The 20,754-nt window shown below is 39.7% G+C and overlaps 1 protein-coding gene across 1 annotated transcript in view; it reads left to right on the forward strand.

The window, feature by feature from the left end:
* The window catches only part of Ppm1d (protein phosphatase, Mg2+/Mn2+ dependent, 1D), a gene marked incomplete at its 5' end in the record, with an annotated part of 37,685 nt that extends 22,585 nt beyond the window's left edge, over positions 1-15,100 (forward strand). The window contains 3 exon segments of the mRNA XM_005393964.2: positions 11,053-11,243; positions 12,142-12,384; positions 14,403-15,100. Coding sequence (XP_005394021.2) covers positions 11,053-11,243; positions 12,142-12,384; positions 14,403-14,960 — 992 coding nt within the window.
* Between the last annotated feature and the right edge of the window lie 5,654 nt (positions 15,101-20,754).

The raw sequence follows: 20,754 nt of genomic DNA on the forward strand, positions 1-20,754 counted from the left end.
AAAAAAAAAAAAAAAAAAAAAAAAAAAAAAGAGAAAGAAAGAAAAGAAGAAGAAATTAAATAGGTGGTGTGCCTGTAATTGGTAGAAGGGATATTGGGAGGTAGGGGAGAACTATTTAGAAAAGATGAAGCTGGGTGTGGCCACACATGCCTGTAACCCCAGGACTTTTAAGGCAGGAGAATTGCAAATTTGAGACCACCTACGCAGTTGATCAAAGCAGAACCATAGATAATAACCTACCACTTTTGTCTGTAACTCACTATTATTTGTCTGTTTTCCTGAGAAACTGTCTTGTAGATAACAATATGTAAAACAACAACCATTGATAATTTCCTACCACTTTGTCTGTAATTCGGTAAGCCCCCCTATTACTGTTATCCTTCTTTTACTCTTTAAAATAATATAAAAAAAAAGAAAAAAAGCAGAACCATAACTATGCAAGGGCCCTTAGGCATTTAGTATATTTGTTTGGTTGGGGGAGATAGAGTATTTATTCTGTCTTCCTACTAAAAACACTGGTTTTCTTTTGGGAAATTCTGTCATCCGTACTATGTTCAGTCTTATTATAAACATTCCAAGTCAAATCCTTTTAGAAAACATAGCAAAAGATCAGGCATATGGTGCCATTATGGCAATCAGACCCTCTGTACTAGGATTTTGGATCAAGTGAGAACAAAACTTTTTTTGAAAATTAAGGGCTGAGAAGACAGGTGTGGTAATACATGTCAGTAGCCCAGCACTTGGGAAACTGAGGCAGGAAGATCATTGTGAGTTTTGGGCTAGCCTGTCCTACATAGTGAGTTCAAGGCCAGCCTGAACTGCATAGCGAGACAAGTCCCTACCTCAAAAAAAAAAGGGTGGGGGAGGCGGTGCTGAGAGTGCGGTGTGTGGTAGGGCACTTGCCTAGCATCCATGAGGCCTTGTGCTTGATTTGTAGAACTAAAAAACAATAATTACTTCATCCTAGTGACATTGGTGTCCTTTGACAGTGCCCCGTTGATATAGTTGGGTTTTTGGTTTGTTTGTTTGTTTGTTTGTTTTTTGCCTAGAAGTCCCCTGTTTCTATACATTGTTCTGTAGCTTGTTTATTTCTGGGAGCAACTTAATTTTCTTCTAAGTAGCCTTTTAGGCCTAAATTAACCTGAGCTGGAAATTACAGCCTAGAATTCTAGTAGAGAAGCCACAGTGCCTACTAGTTTGTATCTTTGAGGCATAGGAGTACTCCATTGTGAGCGAAGGTGAAGATATAAAGTGAGGGTAGAGAAGAGGATATTTACCAGGAGTAGAAGGAATGTGTAGGCCAAAGTAAGGTGTATAGTGAAGAAATAGCTGGCCAGGAACTAAATCCTACAAGGCCGCCTTTTTTTTTTTTTTTGAGATAGGATTTTGCTATGTAGCTCAGGCTGGCCTTGAACTCACTATGTAGCACAGGCTGGCCTTGAACTCTCAAAGATCCTCCTCCCTCAGCCTCCCAAGTGCTGGGATTACAGACACATGGTGATGCACACCTGTAATCCCAGCATTTGGGAGGCTGAGGGAGGAGGATTCCTGCAAGTTAGAGGCCAGCCTGGATACACAGTGAATTCAAGGCCAGTTTGAACTACATAGAGAGACCCTGTCTCAAAGAAAAAGAAAGGGCCAGGGATTTAGCTCAGTGGCACAAGTGCCAGCCTGGCAAGTGCAAGATCCTGACTTTGATTCCCGGTACCAAAAAAAAAAAAGAAAAGAAAAAAGAAAAAAAGGCTTTTGGAGCCAGGTGTGCCTGTGGCACATAGTCCCAGCTGTGGGAGGGGCCTAGGTGACAGGATTGCCTGAGCTGGAAGACCGGCCTGGGCAACAGTGAGACTTCCATCTCAAAAAAAAGAAAGCTTATGGGGTTGTAGTGCAATCCCCAGTACTAAATGGGTAGGGAAGAAGAAAAAAGAAAAACGCGTCAATTCCACCCCGAGGATGCAGCGCCTCTTTCTCTCTTTCTCACCACCAGTACTAGGGATTGAACTCAGGGCCTTTACACTGTGCTACATCCTTAGCTCTTTCTATTTTGTAATAGGATCTAGCTGAATTGCCCAGGCAGGACTCTTCTTGCCTCAGCCTCCTTGAGTGCTGAGATTACAGGCTCCTAATCACCTTTTAGAGGTCCCACTGCTTAATTCTATTGCAGTACAATTAAATTTCAACATGAGTTTGGAAGGGACAAACATTCTAACCCATAGAAGGTATTTCTCTCATACTGTCGTGATTATTGGATTACTTAATGTGTGTGAAGTGTTTAAAATTGTGCCTGGTACATAGTGAGTGCCCTATAAGTGAGTTAGCTGTTACTGTTATTGATATTTATTGATGTAGGGTAATGACACAATCTAGTTTGTTTTTAAGGACCATGTTGTCTGCTATAAAGCCAAGAGTATAGAGAAATAAAATTGGAGGCAGAGCTGTGCATCCCCCTCCCCCCAGTACTCTGGGAGGCTGAGGGATGAGGATCACAGATAGGAGCCCAGTGTGGGCAATTTAGCAAGACCCTGTGTCTTACTTACTTTTCTCTCGTTAAGACAAAATACCCAACACCCAAAGTTAAAGGAGAAAAGGTTTATTTAGCTCACAGTTCATGGAGGTTTCAGTCTGAAATCAGATGGCTCCAAGACAGGGTGGCGTGTCTGAGGGGCAACCATTTATGGCAGTGGAAGACAAAAAAGGCAACAAGAGCAAAAAGAGGGGAGAGCAAGCTTCTTTTCCTCCCACACATTGTAAGCAGGCTACCCGCCCTAGGGAAGGTATAGCACTGGCACCATCTGTCTGCCTTCCTCCTGCACAGGCTAAGGATGTTTACAAAGTGAGGACCCTGGCCCCTTGCTGAGTTGCTTAGTTAAGTTTTTTTGTTTGTTTGTTTGTTTTCCGGTACTGGGAATCAAACTCACTACCTCGCGCTTGCCCGGCAGGCGCTGTGCCGCTGAGCTAAATCCCCAGCCCCATTAGTTAAGTTTTAAACTGCTCAAGTTGACACAGTGTATCAACCATTACACCCTGTCTCAAAACAAAAGAAAAACTAATAAAAGGGTTAGGGATATAATTCAGTGTTAAGGCCAAGTTGAATCTCAGTACCATACATATACGCACATGCGTAAAGGAGGCAAGGATATCCTTTAGAAGCTTGTTGTAAGATTCTAGGCACCTGGCTTATTTTGTAGATTTGTTATTGTGGAACTAGAAGGCAAAGTTACCCAGGTCATTTATAATATAGCATGTAATACAGTTGTTCTTCCAGTTGTTGGCAATGAAAAAGAGATGGAAAGGTAATAGTAAACTGCTGCTGCTTACATTTCAGGTTGAGGATAAGTTTCAGATTGATTACAACTGTGTGTAACATTAGTGAGCCTAGAGAGGGGTCATGAGAGGGAAGGAGTTGATATTACTAAAGAATAGGGTTGTGTTGATTTTGTTGTTGGTGTTTCAAGTGGAGAGATTTTTCAGTTTAGAGCAGTCCAGACAAGTCATTGAATCCCTGCTTGAATATCTGAAGTAATCTTTACTTAATATTTCAAACTCTTACATTACTAAATAGTTCTAATTATTATGTTATTGAATTAAAAGTTTGCCTCCATGTTACTTCATATATTTCAGATATTGTCCTTCATTCTGTGTCTTAAACGAAAACAAGGCAATGTCTGTTGTATAATGACAATTAACAGTTGTTTACCATGTTTCTCTGGTCTTTCCTGTAGGCTAGAGTACTGACTTTAGGTGCTCCATTATATAGTTGTGTGTTGTTTAAAGATGTGGCTGTGTTTTGCAGCGTGCATCCTTAGGTGATTTCATTGTTGTGCAAACATCATAGAGTATGACGCAAATCTAGATGGTACAGGCCAGCCACTTGATGTAGCCCTGGATGGACTCGAGGTGTGGTAAACAAGAGGTGTGTGAGGCTGCTGCTGGAGTAACATGGCAAACTTAGAGGAAACTTTTTTTAAAAGAAGAAAAATGAATATATTCTCAAGTCATGATAAAAATTATAGCAAACACATAAACTGGTAGCATAGTCATTTATTGTTTTATACTATGCATAATAGCGTGTGTATGTGCTATACTTAGGAATGACTGGCAGCTCATTAGGTTTGTTTACACCAGCATGACCATCAACTTGTGAATAATGCATTGTGCTAGGACAGATGGTTATGATGTCATTAGGGGATAGGAATTTTTACCTCCATTGTAATTTTGTGAGACACTGCCATATAGAGTGATTTGTCATTGACTGAAATGTTGTTACGTGATGCAGGACTATTTCTGTCATGTCGCTATACATGGTTCCTCAATAGATGTGGTTTCAAAATTGAGACCATCTGTAAGATGTGATCCCACCAGTTGGAAATACAGGTTGGGCATCCCTCATCCAACAATTCAAAATTTGAAATGCTCCAAAATTTGAAACTTTTTGAACACCAACAGTATGGCACAAGTGGAAAATTCCATGCTTGACCCCTTTTTATGGGTCACATTCAAAATACAAGCTAACACTATTGTATAAAATTACCTTTAGGCTATGTGTGAAATAAATTTTGTGTTTAACCTGGAGTCCCAACCTCAAGATAAACCAATATGTATATACGAGTATTCCAAAATTAAAAATGGAAACACATTTGATTCCAAGCATTTTGAATAAGTGATAGTCATCCTGTATTATTTCCTGCTATGTGTCCTGGCATTCTATGATTAACTTTCAATAGTCATATCCCATTGCTGGCCAGTTAAGCTCAGATTCCATCTTACATTTCTTTTTTTTTTTTTTTTGAGACAGGGTCTTGCTATGTACTTCAGGCTGGCCTTGAACTCACTGTATATCCTAGGCTGGCCTCAAACTCTCATCGATCCACCTGCCTCAGCCTTTTGAGTGCTAGGATTACAGACACACACACCACACCCAGCTCCATGTTTTATTTCTTATGAACTGCTACCAGATCATTTATTATATATTCTGTGGGATTTGATTGGGATGGTATGAAAGTGAAGAGACAGAGACTAGATACTGATGACCTGAGTTCCTTACAGAATGCGTTTTATATTGATTAGTAGATTGGTGTAGATTTGGAGAGAGCTTATTTCATATTTGTTAATTACCTGGGGAAAGAAATAGAGTGATAGTCTGCTGCTTTCTATATTATACAAATATTAAAAATTCTTAGGCAGCAAGATACTAAAATGTTTCTCCATAGGCTGTTCATTTGGAAGAATGGCAATAGAGCAATCCCCCAGGCAATAGGATTTTTGTTGTAATTGTTGTCCGATTTTTCTTTTGCACTACTGGGGATTGAACCCAGGGATTTCTTACTGAACTGCATCACCACCCATTTTTTTTCTTTTATTTTGAGACAAGGTCTCATTGTTGCTGAATTGTCCAGGCTGGACTCAAATTTGTGATGCTCTTGGTTTACCATTCTTCTAGAACTTCAAGATTACAGATGTGCACCCAGCTCTGTAACTTTTCATACATTTGAAATTATTCTAATATTTTTACAAGGTGATAAGTTGATCTTGCTCTGCAGAGTGGACTTCTTTTCCTTTTTTTAATAAATGTTTTTGTTTTGTTTTGTTTTGTTTTGTGACAGGGTCTCGCTGTATAGTTCAGGCTGGTCTTGAACTTGCTTATGTAGCCCAGGCTGGCCTCAAACTCATGGTGATCCTCCTGCCTCAGCCTCCTGAGTGCTGGGATTACAGGCATGCGCCACCATGCCTGGCTACCTTTAATAAATGTAACTCCCTGCTTTCAAAAAAAAAGTGACAGGCTGACATCAATAATAAATTTAATAGGAGTATAAGGTACCAGGCTTAAGTATAGAATGTTAGCAATATTTCCAAGAGAGCTGTTTTCTTCCTCCTTTCTTTATTTTCCTTTTATTTGTTCTTTCTCTCCTTTCTTTACAATACCACGGAATTGAGCCCTGGGTTCTTGGCTAGCCTTGGCAGTGTAGCAAGACCCTGCCTCAAAAGGAAAGAAAAGGTCCGGGGATATAGCTCAGTAGCACAAGCGCCTGCCTGGCAAGTGCAAGGTCCTGAGTTCGAATCCAGGTACCAAAAAAAAAAAAAAGGAAGAGAAAAATGTAGCTGGGCACAGTGGTGCATGCCTGTAATCCCAGTACTCAGGAGGCTGAGGCAGGAACATTGCCTTGAGTTTGAGGCTAGCCTGGGCTACATAGCCAACGAAGTATGTATATAGTTCGAGGATATAAAATTTATTTACCTAGTTGTTAGGTCATTACCGGCATCCATGCTACATTTGTGTTTCAAGCAGATGATCTTCTTTGCAGATTTGAGAATGGATTAGAGAAGGGGAAAGTTGTTGGAAAACTTCATGGGAAGCCACACACAAAGCGGTGTGAATGCTGAAATTTTCTGGGTGTCCTGTGGATTGTTGGCTGCCAGGTACCACAGGAGCAAGCTGTGTGCTGGAATCTGAGGAAAGGCTCTCTTGTCAGGTGTCATTGAGCGCCCTCTACAGGGGGAAAATGAAAAATGGCCATTGACAGGCAACCAACCACGTGAGCCACAACCAGGGCTTCTGCTTCAAGGACCCACAGAAATGATGTTTGTGATCCTGTTTTGGTGAGCAAACACTGCACCTAACCAAATACCCAATTCTGACCCTAGATATTTGATCTAGATAAAGCCCTGTAGGCTCCTTCGTTTGGCAGAATAAGGGAACTAGGTGTGAATATGATGAATTTGTTAAAAGTTGATTCTAGGAACTTTTATTTTTATTATTTATTTCTTCATTGTCAGTTTTTTGAGACAGGATCTCACTGTGTAGTCCAGGCTGGTCTTGAACTCGGTATGTGGCCCAGGCTAGCCTCGAACTCATGGCAGTTCTTCTGCCTCAGCCTCCCAAATTCCAGGATTATAGGTGTGCACTACCACACCCAGCCTCTAGGAACTTTTAATAGCAAATGTTAAGTAATTTGAGCCTCAAAACATTATGACAAAAACAAGTTTTATACTGAATAAAGCCAAGTATGGTGGCATACCCCTGAAGTTCCAGCAGTTGGGAGGCTGAGGTAAGAGGATCACCATGAGTTCAAGGCCAGCCTGCACTACAGAGTGACTCCCTGTCTCCCAAAAAAAAAGTCCCCAGGGCCAGGGCAGGAAAAATCCCTACTAGGAATGTTTTGAGGTTTTAGGGAGGAAGAAAAGAATTAGAGATTGGCAAGATACTGGATACCAGTGATTTGAGAGTTGCAGTCTGAGTGTTTATTACAAGTTTGAAGAAACGGTTAAACAGAAGCTATATACATAAATACTTACGTATGCGTGGACATCTCCAGAAGGATAAGAATAATACTGTTCTCTGTATGAAGAACTGGGAAGGACAGAGATGGAAAGGGAGAATTTTCACTGAATACCTTTCTTACCTTTTGGGTTCTGTTCGTTTGTAGATGTTACCTGTCCAAATAGAAATTTACTCAAAAATATTCAAACTTAAAAAGATGCTAAGGAGCTGGAAGCAGCAGTACAAGCCTGCACAGTAAACCCCCCACTGACAACCAAGTTCCATTCTGGGAGAATTATTTGTAAGTCAGATTAGTTTATAAGCCAACAAAGCAAGTCCTTATACAGTACACCTGTGAAAGTTCACAACTCTCATATTTGTAAGTTGGGGACTTCCTGTAATCCCAAAGTACCCGGGAGACAGTGCAAGTTCAATACCACCCTGGGCAGTTTAGCAAGATCCTGTATCAGTGAATAATACATAATAAGGACTGAGTATATAGCTCAGTGCAGGGCCCTGGGTTCAGTCCTCAGTATCCCCCTCACAAAGATTAATGTTAATTTAAGTACAAGAAATTATGACCTTTCTGTAAGGCTTTCTATCTGCCTTAGAGTAAAAATTGAAAATTTTTTTGTACCTAAATCTTTTTCTTTTTTGGTACTGAAAATCGAACTCAGGACCTTGTGCTTGCCGGGCAGGAGCTTATGCCACTGAGCTATCTCCCCAACCCCTATTCCTAAAACTTAATTTACACATATTAAGGACTTTGCTTCTATATAAATTATTCTTATTTGGAATAATAATAATATCCAAAAACTAAGAGAAGCCAGGCGTGGTGGTGCACGCCTGTAATCCCAGCACTCAGGAGGCTGAGGCAGGAGGATTGTTGCAAGTTCGAGACCAGCCTAGACTACAAAGTGACCTCAAGGCCAGCCTGAACTGTATAGCGAGACCCTGTCTCAAAAAAAGACAAAAACAAAACAAACAAAAAACCAAGGGGAAAAGTGCTTTTGGAAAAGTTTTGGATATCATTTATGCACTGTATAGTTATTACTTTAATATTTATCTCAGTATTATCTTAGCTATCTCAGTATTCAGCTTTATCGGCCAGGCAGCGCTGTTTAGGTGGTCTAAAGAGGTAAATACCTTTGTAAGCTTGTGTGGATTGTAGTTGGTTTTTAGTGGTCACATGTGTTCTCTGGCTACTCCTGACAGTTGAATTGCCTCTTTGAAGAGGGCTAGGTGACAGTGAACGTTGCTAGGTTAGGAGGAGTAATTGATTTGAATTATTCTTCTGTTGGACTGTGAGCATGTTTGAACCGGTGAGTGTTTCTGGTGGGAGCCAATAGGGAAGTTTTAAGGAAGGGAAAAGACAGAGAGAGCTTCCTTTTATTCACAAAAAGGGTTTAAGGCCATCCTAGACTGCATAGCAAAGTGAGACAATATCTGAAAAAACCTGAAAAATTATTTCGATTAATTTTGACTCTCTGTCCTTCCCTGTACATTTTAGAATCAGTTTGTCAAATTCTACAAAAGTTCTTTTGGGGTTTTGGTTGGGATGACATTTACTTTGACTTATTTGGGGGAAGAATTAACACCTTTATAATATTTAAAGCCTTCCTCTGTGAATGGGCTTGTTTTCCCAGTTATTTAAATAATCTTTTTAATGTGTCAGAATCTATTTCTATAATCTCTCCATAGAAGGTTTGTATTACTTTTGTTGAACTTATTTCTAAATACCTTATATCAGGTTGTTTTAAAAATGTATATATTCTATCTTTTGTAATTATATAGAAATACACAACAAGCATTGTTAATTCCCTATCACTCTGTTTGTAACTCTGTACTGTCTGTACTGATCCTTTGCTGTTTTGTAAAATGTTGTCTGTCCGTTAGTATTTTCCTCCTTTTATTTTTAAAATTTAAAAAAAAAAAAGAAATACAGCTGATGTCTGTATACTAGGCTTGTATTTAATAATCTTGTTAAACTTTCTAATTTCTTCTGGATTTTCCATGTACAAATGAAATGAACTGAAATCAAGTGTGGTGATACACACATAATCCCAGCTACTGGGGCAGTTGAGACAAGGAGTATTGAAAGTTTGAGACCAGTCAGGATGATTTAGGGAGAACTTGTCTCAAAATTAAGTTTCAAAAGGGCTGGAGGTGTAGCTTAGTTGTTGAATGCTTGCCTAGCATGGGGACAGTCCTAGGTCTAATCCCTAGTATTCCCCTCCACCAAAAAAAAAGAAAGGAAGAAAACTGCAAATAATGATAGCTTTGTTTTTTCCTTTTCAATTCATCTTATTTTTTTTTATCATCTTACTGTGTTGAGAAGTATCTGCAGCCTAGTATTAGAAGAAAATGGTACAAGGCATTGTTTTCTTATTCCTTTTATTTTAAGGAGAATACTTTTAATAGTACCTGTAAGTGTTAAGTAATGTGTTTGCTGCAGAATCCTCTCTCCGTGTGTGTGTGTGTGTGTGTGTGTGTTTTGCTGGGGACTCAAGCAGGGTATGTAAGCACTCTACTACTGAGTTATGCCCCCACCCCCTGCTGCAGATTTTTGATGTATGCTCTTTATCAGGTTAAGAAGGTTTCCTACCAGGTGTGGTGGCACCTAATGCTGAGGCAGGAGGATTGCCTCAAATGCAAGGCCAGCCTAAACTATAAAATGAGACCTTGTCTTAGTGTACCACTCCAAAAAAAGTTTAGTTTTATTTTTAGTTTGCTGAGTTTTTTCTAGTTTTTTTTTTTTTTTTTTTTTTTTTTGCGACAGGGTCTCCCTCTGCAGTTCAGGATAGCCTTGAGCTCATTCTATAGTCCAGGCTGATCTTGAACTCACACGGATCCAATGATCCTCCTGCCTCAGCCTCCCGAGTACTGGGATTACAGGCGTACACCACCATGCCCGGCTGCTGAGATATTTTTAATTGTGATTAAATTTTTAATATTTTCAAATGTAAAATCCAAAAATAAATATTCCAGTTATCCCCTTCTAGGTATCTTCCCAAAAGAGTTAGTTAAAAATATCATATTATATGCATACTCATGTTTTTTTAAATTAATTAATTATTTATTTATTTTTGCATACTCATGTTTATTCCAGCACAGTTTATAGTAGGTAAATCTTGGAAATGGTCTGTATGTCCATCAACAGATGAATGGATAAAGATAGTGATATTTATACACAATGGTACACTACTGTGTCATAAAGAAGGATAAACTGGAGTCCTTTGTAGGAAAATGGATGTACCTTGAGACCATAATGTTAAGTGAAATAAATCAGACACATGAGCTTAAATGTCACATATTTGCTATTCTGTTTTTCTGTTTTGTTTTTTGAGGTCTCACTATGTAGTTCAAGTTAACCTAGGTAGCCCAGGTAACCAGGCTGGCCTCAAACTCACAGCGATCCTCATGCCTCAGCATCCTGAGTGCTGGGATTACAGCCATGCACCACCATCACATATTTTCTCTTATATGAGAAACCCAAAATATAGAGAAAAATAAAAGATAGATAATAGGAAATAGATCTTTTGCAAAAGGGAAGGGTACCAAAAGATAGAGGGAGAGGGGATGAAAAAAAAATTGAGATGTGTCATGTACATGTACCCACTCTCCATGAGGAATGTGATCATTATGCACTGCAAACATGTATGTACCAGTAAAAAGGATTGAAAAATATTCTTGCTTTGCCACTTCTATGGAAATTAACGTGCAGCTTTTCTTTTTTAGTGTGTTGTGATGCTGTTAGCTTGGAATTAAAACTTTCTGCTTATGTTCTTCGTCTTCAGGTGATCTGTGGAGCTATGATTTCTTCAGTGGTGAATTTGTGGTGTCGCCAGAGCCAGACACGAGTGTCCACACTCTCGATCCCCAGAAGCACAAGTATATTATCCTGGGGAGTGATGGGCTTTGGAATATGATTCCACCTCAAGATGCTGTTTCGATGTGCCAGGATCAGGAGGAGAAAAAATACTTGACGGTGAGCAGTGACTCAGTCAGTTTTGTTTTTTTAATATTGGGCTTAGAAGTCAGGGGTGCTTTACAACTGAGCTACATTTCCAGCCCTTTACATTGTTTTCCTTCCCTTTCCGCCCGCCCCCCCCCCCAAAAAAAAACCTACTAGGGACTGAACCTAGAGGTACCCATGTCGCTGAGCTAGAACCTCAGCCCTTTAAGTTTTTATTTTGAGATACAGTCTCACTAGGTTGCTACGGCTTGCCTCAAACTTTTAAATCCTCCTGCCTTAGCCTCTCAAGTAGCTGGGATTAAAGGCATGTGTCACCACAACTGGTCTCTCCTATCCCCTCCCGCTTCTTTTGTCTATAGTGAGGCCTGAACCCAGGATATAGCTTTGCATTGAGCTACATTCCCAGCTCTTTTATTTTGAGATGTCTCTCTAAGTCATTCAGTCACTCAGGTTGGCCTAGAAGTTGTTGTGAACCTTCTGCCTCAGCCTCCCAAATAGCTGTTACAGGTGCATGTCACCATGCTCAGCATCAGAAGTTGTCATTAGGAGGAGACTGGCCCTTTGCAATGAGTTTCTGAACATTTCTTACAGTCTTATTTGTGAATTATGTTTATTCATTCATTCGTTTTGTCTCATAGTAGAGATTGAACCCAGGGCATTTGTACTGAGCTATACCCCTAAACACACCCCCTTTGTATTTTGCAGTTTTTTTGAGACAGGGGCTACCCAAGCTGGGCTTGAACTTGCTATTGTGCTTTCAGAGTACTGGAATTACAAGCATTTACTAACATGCCTGGTATTATAAAGTATTAGTGAATACCAAGTTTCTTGATTAAAAAAATAAAGATGTGTGAGTGAAATTTAACCATAAGACCTTGTGAGTTAATATCCTCCTGTTTTTTAAATATAGGGTGAACATGGCCAGTCTTGTGCCAAAATGCTTGTGAATCGAGCACTAGGGCGCTGGAGGCAGCGTATGCTTCGAGCAGATAACACCAGTGCTATAGTAATCTCCATCTCGCCGGGAGTGGACAATCAGGGAGACTTCACCAATGAAGATGAGCTCTATCTGAACCTGACTGACAGCCCTTCCTACAACAGTCAAGAAACCTGTGTAACAAATCCTTCTCCGTGTTCTACACCACCAGTCAAGGTATATGGTCTTCCCTTTTTAAGTTATGTTTAGTAGCCAGAATTTATTTGGTTAGTGTTGCCGAAAAATAATTTTTAATTCTTGATAAAACAGGATTTTGACTTTGAACTAGGTTCAATAAAGTAATGGATCTTTGTTATGTAACTTGCTTGAGAGTCTTACTTATACCAGTACTAATCTAAATGTGTGTGTGTGTGTGTGTGTGTGTGTGTGTGTGTGTGTGTAGCATTTAATAGAAAAATGATTGTGGCCTCTGAGGAATACCAGTGTTTGGAATTTATGCTGTAGACATTTATAAAGAACTTTAAAAGTTTGTGAAGCACTTTATTTGTAATATTTCACTTGAACCTCATAACTCCAATAGTATTGATATTATGATTCCAATTTATGCATATTAGCACTGAGAGGTTAAACAGTCTGAACAAGGTCATACAGAATCAAGATTAGACTCTTATGTTAAAATAGACCTCAGACCTACTACTTTGGTAACATGAATAGGAAACTTTATTCCAATTTCCATTTTAATGTGAATGAGTTTAAGATACGCAGAGAAGCAAATTTAAATGGATACATTTTCCTTTTTCTGTTTTTTTTTAAAGAACTCAAATATTTGTTTTTATTTTTACTCATATTTTTTTCCTACCAAAAATTAATAATGATAACTGTGTACGTTTTTTGGAGACAGAGTCGCACTATGTAGTTCAAGTTGGCCTCAGACTCAGCCTCCTGCATGGCAGGATAAAGGCATGTGCCACCACACCCAGCAGAAGATCTTTTTAACAGTAAAAGGCTGTTATTAACTCCCCTCAAAATATTCCTTCTTTTTTTTTTTTCTTTCTTCTTCATTTTGAGATAGGATCTTACTATGCAGTTCAGGCCGGCCATGAGCTCACTTTGTGGCCCAGGCTGATCTCGAACTCACAGTGATCCTCCTTTCTCAGCCTCCCGAATGCTGGTATTACAGGTGTGCACCGTCACGCCCAACTCCATCATTCTCACTTTTGAACACTTTCCCCATCATTCTTGGTGCTTTCTGAAGCAGTTCCTTTTTTTTTTTTTTTTTTTTGGAGACAGGGTCCCACTATGGAACCCCAACTGGCCTTGAACTCACTTTGTAGTTCAGGCTGGCCTCAAACTTCAGTGATCTTCCTGCCTCAGCCTCTCAAGTGCTGGAATTGCAGGCATGAGTTACCATGCCTGGTTTAAGCAGTCTTGGAAGTCTTTTGTGTCTTTAGTTGTGTGTAGTGTGGCTGCTTCATTGTCCTGAATTGACTCAAAACGTTTACCTTTCTTGGACATTTTGACTTCAAGAAAGGGTCAGATTTCGCACAGTGCCACATACAGGGAATAAGGTGGATGAAGACGTACTGTAATATTTTTTGCATGCCTACCTTTCCACTAGATAGCATCAGGCAGCAGCATTCACTACATTTTTTATCATACCTCATAAAGACACTCATGAAAGAGGGTTTGAGAGCTGCTTCAGAAAGTGGCAAGAAGCCAGGTGTGGTGGCGCACCAGCATTTGGGAGGCTAAGGCAGGACCACTGCCATGAGTTCAAGGCCAGCCTGAACTACACAGCTAGACCCTGTCTCAAGTCACACGCCCCAAACAAAAGAAAGTGGCAAGAATGATGGGATAAGCATGCTTACATTCTTTTACTATAATAAATATTCTTTTACTATAATTTTTTTTATTTAAGCACACTATATTTTTTGGATAATGCTTGTATCTTTATTTTTGCTTACATATCTGTAGACAGGAATACTTGTGACCACATGAATTGTAACTGATTTTGGATAGTCTATTTTATTTCAGTTATTATCTTGAATGCGGGGGGGTTCAGTGTCATTGTTACCTTTATATTACTTTCCTCTTACCCAGGTTACTCCCATATGTCCTTGTAAAGAGATCAGAAGATATGTATTAAACAAAAAGGTGAATGCATATCATATTTTTGACATCTTAATACCTTCTTAAGGAGCTGAGCATAATTTGTTTTACTTTTTGTTTTTCAGTCACTGGAAGAGGATCCGTGGCCCAGGCTGAACTCTAAAGACCATATACCTACCCTCGTCCGCAGTAATGCCTTCTCAGAGAATCTGTTAGAGATCCCAACCGAGATAACTCGAGGGAGTGTCCAGGCTGTAGTCATACCCTCAAAAGACCCAGAGCCACTTGAGGAAAACTGCACTAAAACCCTAACTTTAAGGATACATGATTCTTTGAACAATACCCTGTCAGTTGGCCTTGTGCCTACAAATTCAACAAATACTATGTTGGACCAAAAAAATTTAAAGATATCCACTCCTGGTCAAATGAAGGCCCAAGAAGTTGAAAGAACCCCTCCAGCAAACTTTAAAAGGACATTAGAAGAATCTAACTCCGGCCCACTTATGAAGAAGCATAGACGAAATGGCTTAAGCCGAAGTAGTAGTGCTCAACCTGCAAGCCTCCCCACAACCTCACAGCGGAAGAACTCTGTTAAACTTACCATGCGACGCAGACTTAGGGGCCAGAAGAAAATGGGCAATCCTTTACTGCATCAGCACAGGAAAACTGTTTGTGTTTGCTGAAATGTATCTGGAAGTGGGGTTTTTCCAAACAGAATATGAGGGCTTTTTAAATTTGGTGCCATCATGGGTGTGGTGGCACACGCCTGTAATCCCAACACTTGGGAGGCTGAGGCAGGAGAATTACCACAAGTTCAAGGGCAACCTGAACTATATAGAAGACCCAGTCTCAAAAAATAAAATGAAATAAAGAATAAATAAATTTGGTGCAGAGTTTAACTTTTTTTAAGGAGACAAAATAAAGAGTATACAATTTGACCTTTTAGAATTTAACAGTTTTATCCTGGCCTTGTATGTGCTTGTATGATCAATGTGAATTTTGTAGCTGTTAGGGCATAAGTTGCTGTAAAATGTGTGTAAATTTGTATCTTTTACACAACTCAGTCTCATACTCTGATATACAATAATTGTGACAACAGGGCTACATGGTTAAAAAAATCGAAAGAATATTAGATTTTAGAAATACATTTTAGACTTTCTAAAATGCTTATTAACATTTTTGTATAAGTCACACGTGATGAAAACAATACACCTTTTTAAAGTAAATTATTAAGCAGACTGGAAAAGTGATGTATTTTCATAGTGACCTGTGTCCCACTTAATGTTTCCTAGAGACTACTAGGATCTTTTAAAAATTATTTTTTATTTCTAATTTCATAACTCAGAGCTAAATTTTTCATAGAAGTATTGAGCCATGCTAAAGTAGCTGGATGTTAGTCTCTGTGTTCCAATTAAAGTTCTACGCAGTATCTCTTATTTCAGTAGCATTTTCTAAAACATCAGCCAGTTACACTCACTGGATCTTCAGCATAGAAGGTGTGTCTGCCTAAAACAATGCCCTTCTCAGTCAGCCCAGACCAACATTATTAGGTTGTAAAATAGTAACCTTCTTCTAGTGTTTGCTTAAAATGCGTGAAGTTTTTCTTGCTATTTCAATAACAGATGGTGCTGCTAATTTCCAACATTTCTTTAAATTATTTTATATTGTATGGTTTTCATCAGTTATATGAGTATGTTTGTTCATCTAATAAATCAGTGAATAATTCTTCATGTCGCCAGATTTTTGGTGGTGGTGGTTCATTTTAATGGTGTATAGTAAATTGTGCTAGGAACATGCTTGAGAGTAATAACAAAATACATAACACTCATTCTTGTACTCTGAATTTTTAATTTAAATACGGAAAACACAAAAAAGAAGCCAAATATCCAAGAATATAATTAAGTCAGTTATGACTTACAAATATTTGTTAAAATATGTAGCAGTTAAAAATGAATAAAATTATAATCCCAGCCCTTGGGAGGCTGAGGCAGGAGGAGTGTCTTGAGTTTGAGGCCAGCCTGGCCCACATAGTTTAACGTCAGCCTAAATTACTACATAGCAAGACCCTGTCTCAAAAAAAAAAAAAGGAGGGGGATGTAGCTCATAACACAAGTGCCTGCCTGGCAAGTGCAAGGTCCTGAGTTTGATTCCCGGTACCAAAAAAAAAAAAAATCTATGTATACACACACAAACACACACACACACACACACACACTTTGGTAATATAATGGATGCAAGTTATTTTGGCCTTTCTTTTTTCCTTTCTTTTTTTTGCAGGCTGGGTGGTACTGAGAATTAAGCCAAGTGCCTTCACACATCTCCAGCCCTTTTAAAGTTATTTGTTTCTTGAGACACAGTCTCCCTAAGTTGTTGAATTGCTCAGGGTGGGCTCACACTTACGATCCTTCTGCCTCAGCCTCCCAAGTGCTGGGGTTACAGTTCCCTTTTTAAAAAACAAGGTCTTGCTGTGCACTTCAAGGTGGCCTTGAACTTGGAGTGACCCTCCTGCCTCAACCTCCTGAGTGCTGATTACAGGCGTGCGCCACCATGTTTGGCCCTATTCACTTTTTATTGCTACATAGTTTACCAAATAGAAGTCATAACTGACTTAACCATATTCTTGGATATTTGGTTCATTTTGTATGTATTCTGTATTTAAATTAAAAATTCAAAAAAAAAAAATTCAGAGTGCACACCTGTCTTAGTAATGTAGGAAAAAAACCTTTAAAGCAATATATAATTTTGCTGTGGTTAGTTGTATTCTGTAAGAAAATTTTTATTTTAAACATGAAATCTCACGGAGAGACAATTTGTACATGTACCAGCTCCCCAAGATGCAGTACACAGTAACCACTGTATAGGACAAAGATGTACTAAAAATAATAACAAAATTTTTTATAGCATGGAAAAATTAGTTAACTCATAATTGGCTGTGGGGGCAAATGTCTGTAGTCCCAGCTGCTTGGGAAGCTGAGCAGGAGTTGCAAGTTTGATCTCATCCTGGGCACTGAAACAAGACCTTTTCTAAAGAGCAACCCCCCTCCCCGTGCCTCCCGAGAAAACCAGACCGAGCGCTGGAACCCACACCTGCAGACGCGAAAGTTGCACATTCATCCTCAACTAACTTCGTGCCCATGGATTCCATGCCCTGGCCATGGCCTCCCACCAACTACAAGCCCACTCTGCTTTCCCTTCTGCACAGGGCAGCAGAAGACGAATGAACTCACCTCCCTGATCACGGAAGAAGCCAGTGTCCCAGGAGAGAGAGCAAGCCCCAGAGGGTTAGCACCTCTGGGGAAAAATAACAGACCAGGCAAGCCATGCTAGCCCCAAGAAAAGCTGAGGGCTATTGTAAACAACAAAAATAGCATGGGTTTTACTCCAGAAGTGACTCCACCGAAGGCTAGAGTTAGAAGAAATCCAGTGCAGTCTCCACCATACTGACGAGAGTTTAATCAAGAGCCATTTGAGAGGGGCTGGGGTTTTAGCTCAGCAGCACAGCGCCTGCCTGGTAAGCGCAAGGTCATCAGTTCGATTCCTGGTACCGGAAAGAAACAAAACAAAACAAAAGAGCCATTTGGGGAAGAGGTTAATTGTTTAAGACAGCCACAGAACAACTTCATTTCTGGGTTTCCAGTGTTATCCTACCAGAGTGATTAGGTGAGACAGCCACAGGGAGGGTGTGGATGAGATTAAAAATAGAGCCCCTCAGAAGTTTTAAGTTCAGGCCAGGAAGGATGTGGAGCCCTACCCCGCCTGTGAGAATCCAGGGCCAGCAAGTGTGGTTTTCGGAAACCTCTGGATCTGAAAGTGTTGACAGTAAGTCTCTCCCTCCGCTGGAACACCAGCCCCGCTGCTACATCCAGTAGAGAGAGACCTGTGGTTCTACTGCTTTTCCTATTGACCAGCGTGAGCAAGAACATGCCCAAGCTTGGACAGTTGCCACAGTCTGGCGTGTATGGACAGAAGGGCCTTTGGGGAGTGCCTCACAAATCCACAGGCTGTAACTCGAGGTGGAGAAAACTTGCTTTCTGTATCTCAAGACTGCGGATCCTGGGGAGAGGGGCATTCATTCAAAAACAGAGGAATTATTTTTTAGATTTTTTTTCATTTTTTTTTTTATTTCTTCTTTTTTGGGGAGGCTGGTTTTTTTCCTTACTTTAATTTTTTTCCTTGTTTTTTTATTCTTCCTCTTTTTTTTTTTTTTGCTTGTTCTTTTTTGTTTACTTATTTCCTTTTAATCCATAATAGGTGACTTTAACTTAATTCTCTTCTCATCTGCCATTGATTAACTTTTCAAATCTTACTTTCTTCATGATCCTGTTCCCCTTTCCATCTTTATTAGTATAACCATGAAAGTATATATCAATATTTGGTTTGTCTTAGTATATAACTATAGTTCTCATTTCTATAAGGGTGGTAAGCTCCTGGTTCTTACGGTACATCAATGACCTGTTTGTCTTTTACACTGTGATTGCTTTTATTGCTGGGGTGGCGTCGTTGTTAGTATTAATTGTTTTTCTCTGTATGCCAGTATCTAGATTGCCTTTGTGTCATAAACAGTACTGCAGCCTATTGCTGAGAACTGGATTCTGGGTCAGTTATAATGCAGCCTCCCCTCCTAAATTAATGGAGCTTATTAGATCTTGGGACAGGGCCAGAGGCTCATAGTCAGCCATGCCCAGAGTACATCACTGAAAAGCAGACACTAAAAGCGTTGGCATTCTAGCGACAAAGTCCACTATAATCAGCCTGAAAATCTCAACACACACACACACACGCACACACACACACCAGAAACATGACAAGGCAACAAAATGCATCCAAAAACTCCCAACACGCTCAAAGCCAATCAGTGGGGCACTGAGGGAGAAGAAATTAAAAGCCACTGAGCTGAAGTATTGGAAATGATAGAAGCAGAGATTTCTAAAAATCTACTGGAGCATGTTTATTATTATGTGTTTCCTACAACAACCATTGAGAATAGTTAATGATTATTCAATAGGTCACTCATGTATAGCTCTATTTATTTTCTTTAGAAGCCACTTGGAAGATACCAAACTATAGTACAACCACTATTGATAATCTCCTACCTCTTTTGTCTGTAACTCACTATCATTTGTCTATTTGTTTTCCTGAGAAACTATCTTGTAGACAACAATATGTAAAACAATAACCATTGATAATTTCCTACCACTTTGTCTGTCATTTGGTAAGCCCCCCCATTATTATGTTATCCTTCTTTTACTCTTTAAAAAAAAAAATCTCCTGGAAGATAAAATAGTTATAACTCTTGAAGACACAGGGATAGGCAAGGACTTTCTGAACAGAGCCCCAATTGTATAAGACATACTAAGCATCAACAAATGGGACCATATCAAATTAAAAAGCTTCTGCACAGCAAAGAGAACAACCACCAGTGTAAAGAGACAATCTACAGAATGGGAAGCAATTTTTGCACACTATTCCTTGGATAAAGGACTAATACCCTAGAACACATAGAGAACTAAAAAAAAAATTCAACCCCCCCCCAAGTAAAAGGACCCAATTAAAAAGATGGGCAACTGAAATGGACACTGCTCAGAGGATGTACAAATGGTCAATCAATATATGAAAAAATGTTCAGCACATTATGGTTTGTGTCTAGCTGTCCCCTCAAAGCCTCATGCAGTCATGGGGTGGGCTTCTAGAGTTTTTGATTGACTCATGGTCCAATGCTGGAATTATGGGTATGAGTGCTACACCCACCCTTATATTGTATTCAGGGTGAGGAGCCTGCATACAATATAAGGGAGGGAAAGGGGCTTGCTCACTGCTGCTCCTCCCTTTTTGCTCTTGCTGCTTTTGCTGTTTTCTGCTACCATGAATTGTTGCCCTCTGCCATGGGCCACTCTACCTTGGAGCCAGCTGAGTAGGGACTGAAACCTCCACAAACTGTGAACTACATACACCTTTCCTTACTTAATTCTGAGCATCATGTATTCTGTCTCAGCAGAGAGAGAAAAGTACTCAGGACAAACATCTTTGGTCATTAGACAAATGTAGATCAAAGCACAGTGAGATTCCACCTTACTCCAGAAATAATAACAAAACCTGGTGAGACTTCAAGGGGAAAAGGAACCCTTCTACATTCTTGGTGGGAATACAAACTAGTACATTCACTATGCTATCAGTATGGAGGTTCCTTAAAAAAATTAAAACTAGAAAGTCCATTGAACCCAGCCATTCCCCTTCTAGGTATATTCCTGAAAGAGTTAAACATGTCATATTACAGTAATACCTTCATACCCATGTTTACTGTAGCAGAATTCATAATAGCTCAATCTTGGAAGCAGCCTGTATGTTCATCAACAGATGAATGGGTAAAGAAAATGTGGTATTTATACACAGTGGAGTACTACTCTGCCATAAAGAAGGGTAAGGGGAGAGCATGAAAAAAAGAATTAAGGGACTGGGGATTTAGCTCACCGGCAAAGC

Source organism: Chinchilla lanigera, unplaced genomic scaffold (assembly GCF_000276665.1).
Source record: "Chinchilla lanigera isolate Chin_1 unplaced genomic scaffold, ChiLan1.0 scaffold00050, whole genome shotgun sequence".
In the NCBI taxonomy this organism is placed as follows: Eukaryota; Metazoa; Chordata; class Mammalia; order Rodentia; family Chinchillidae; genus Chinchilla; species Chinchilla lanigera.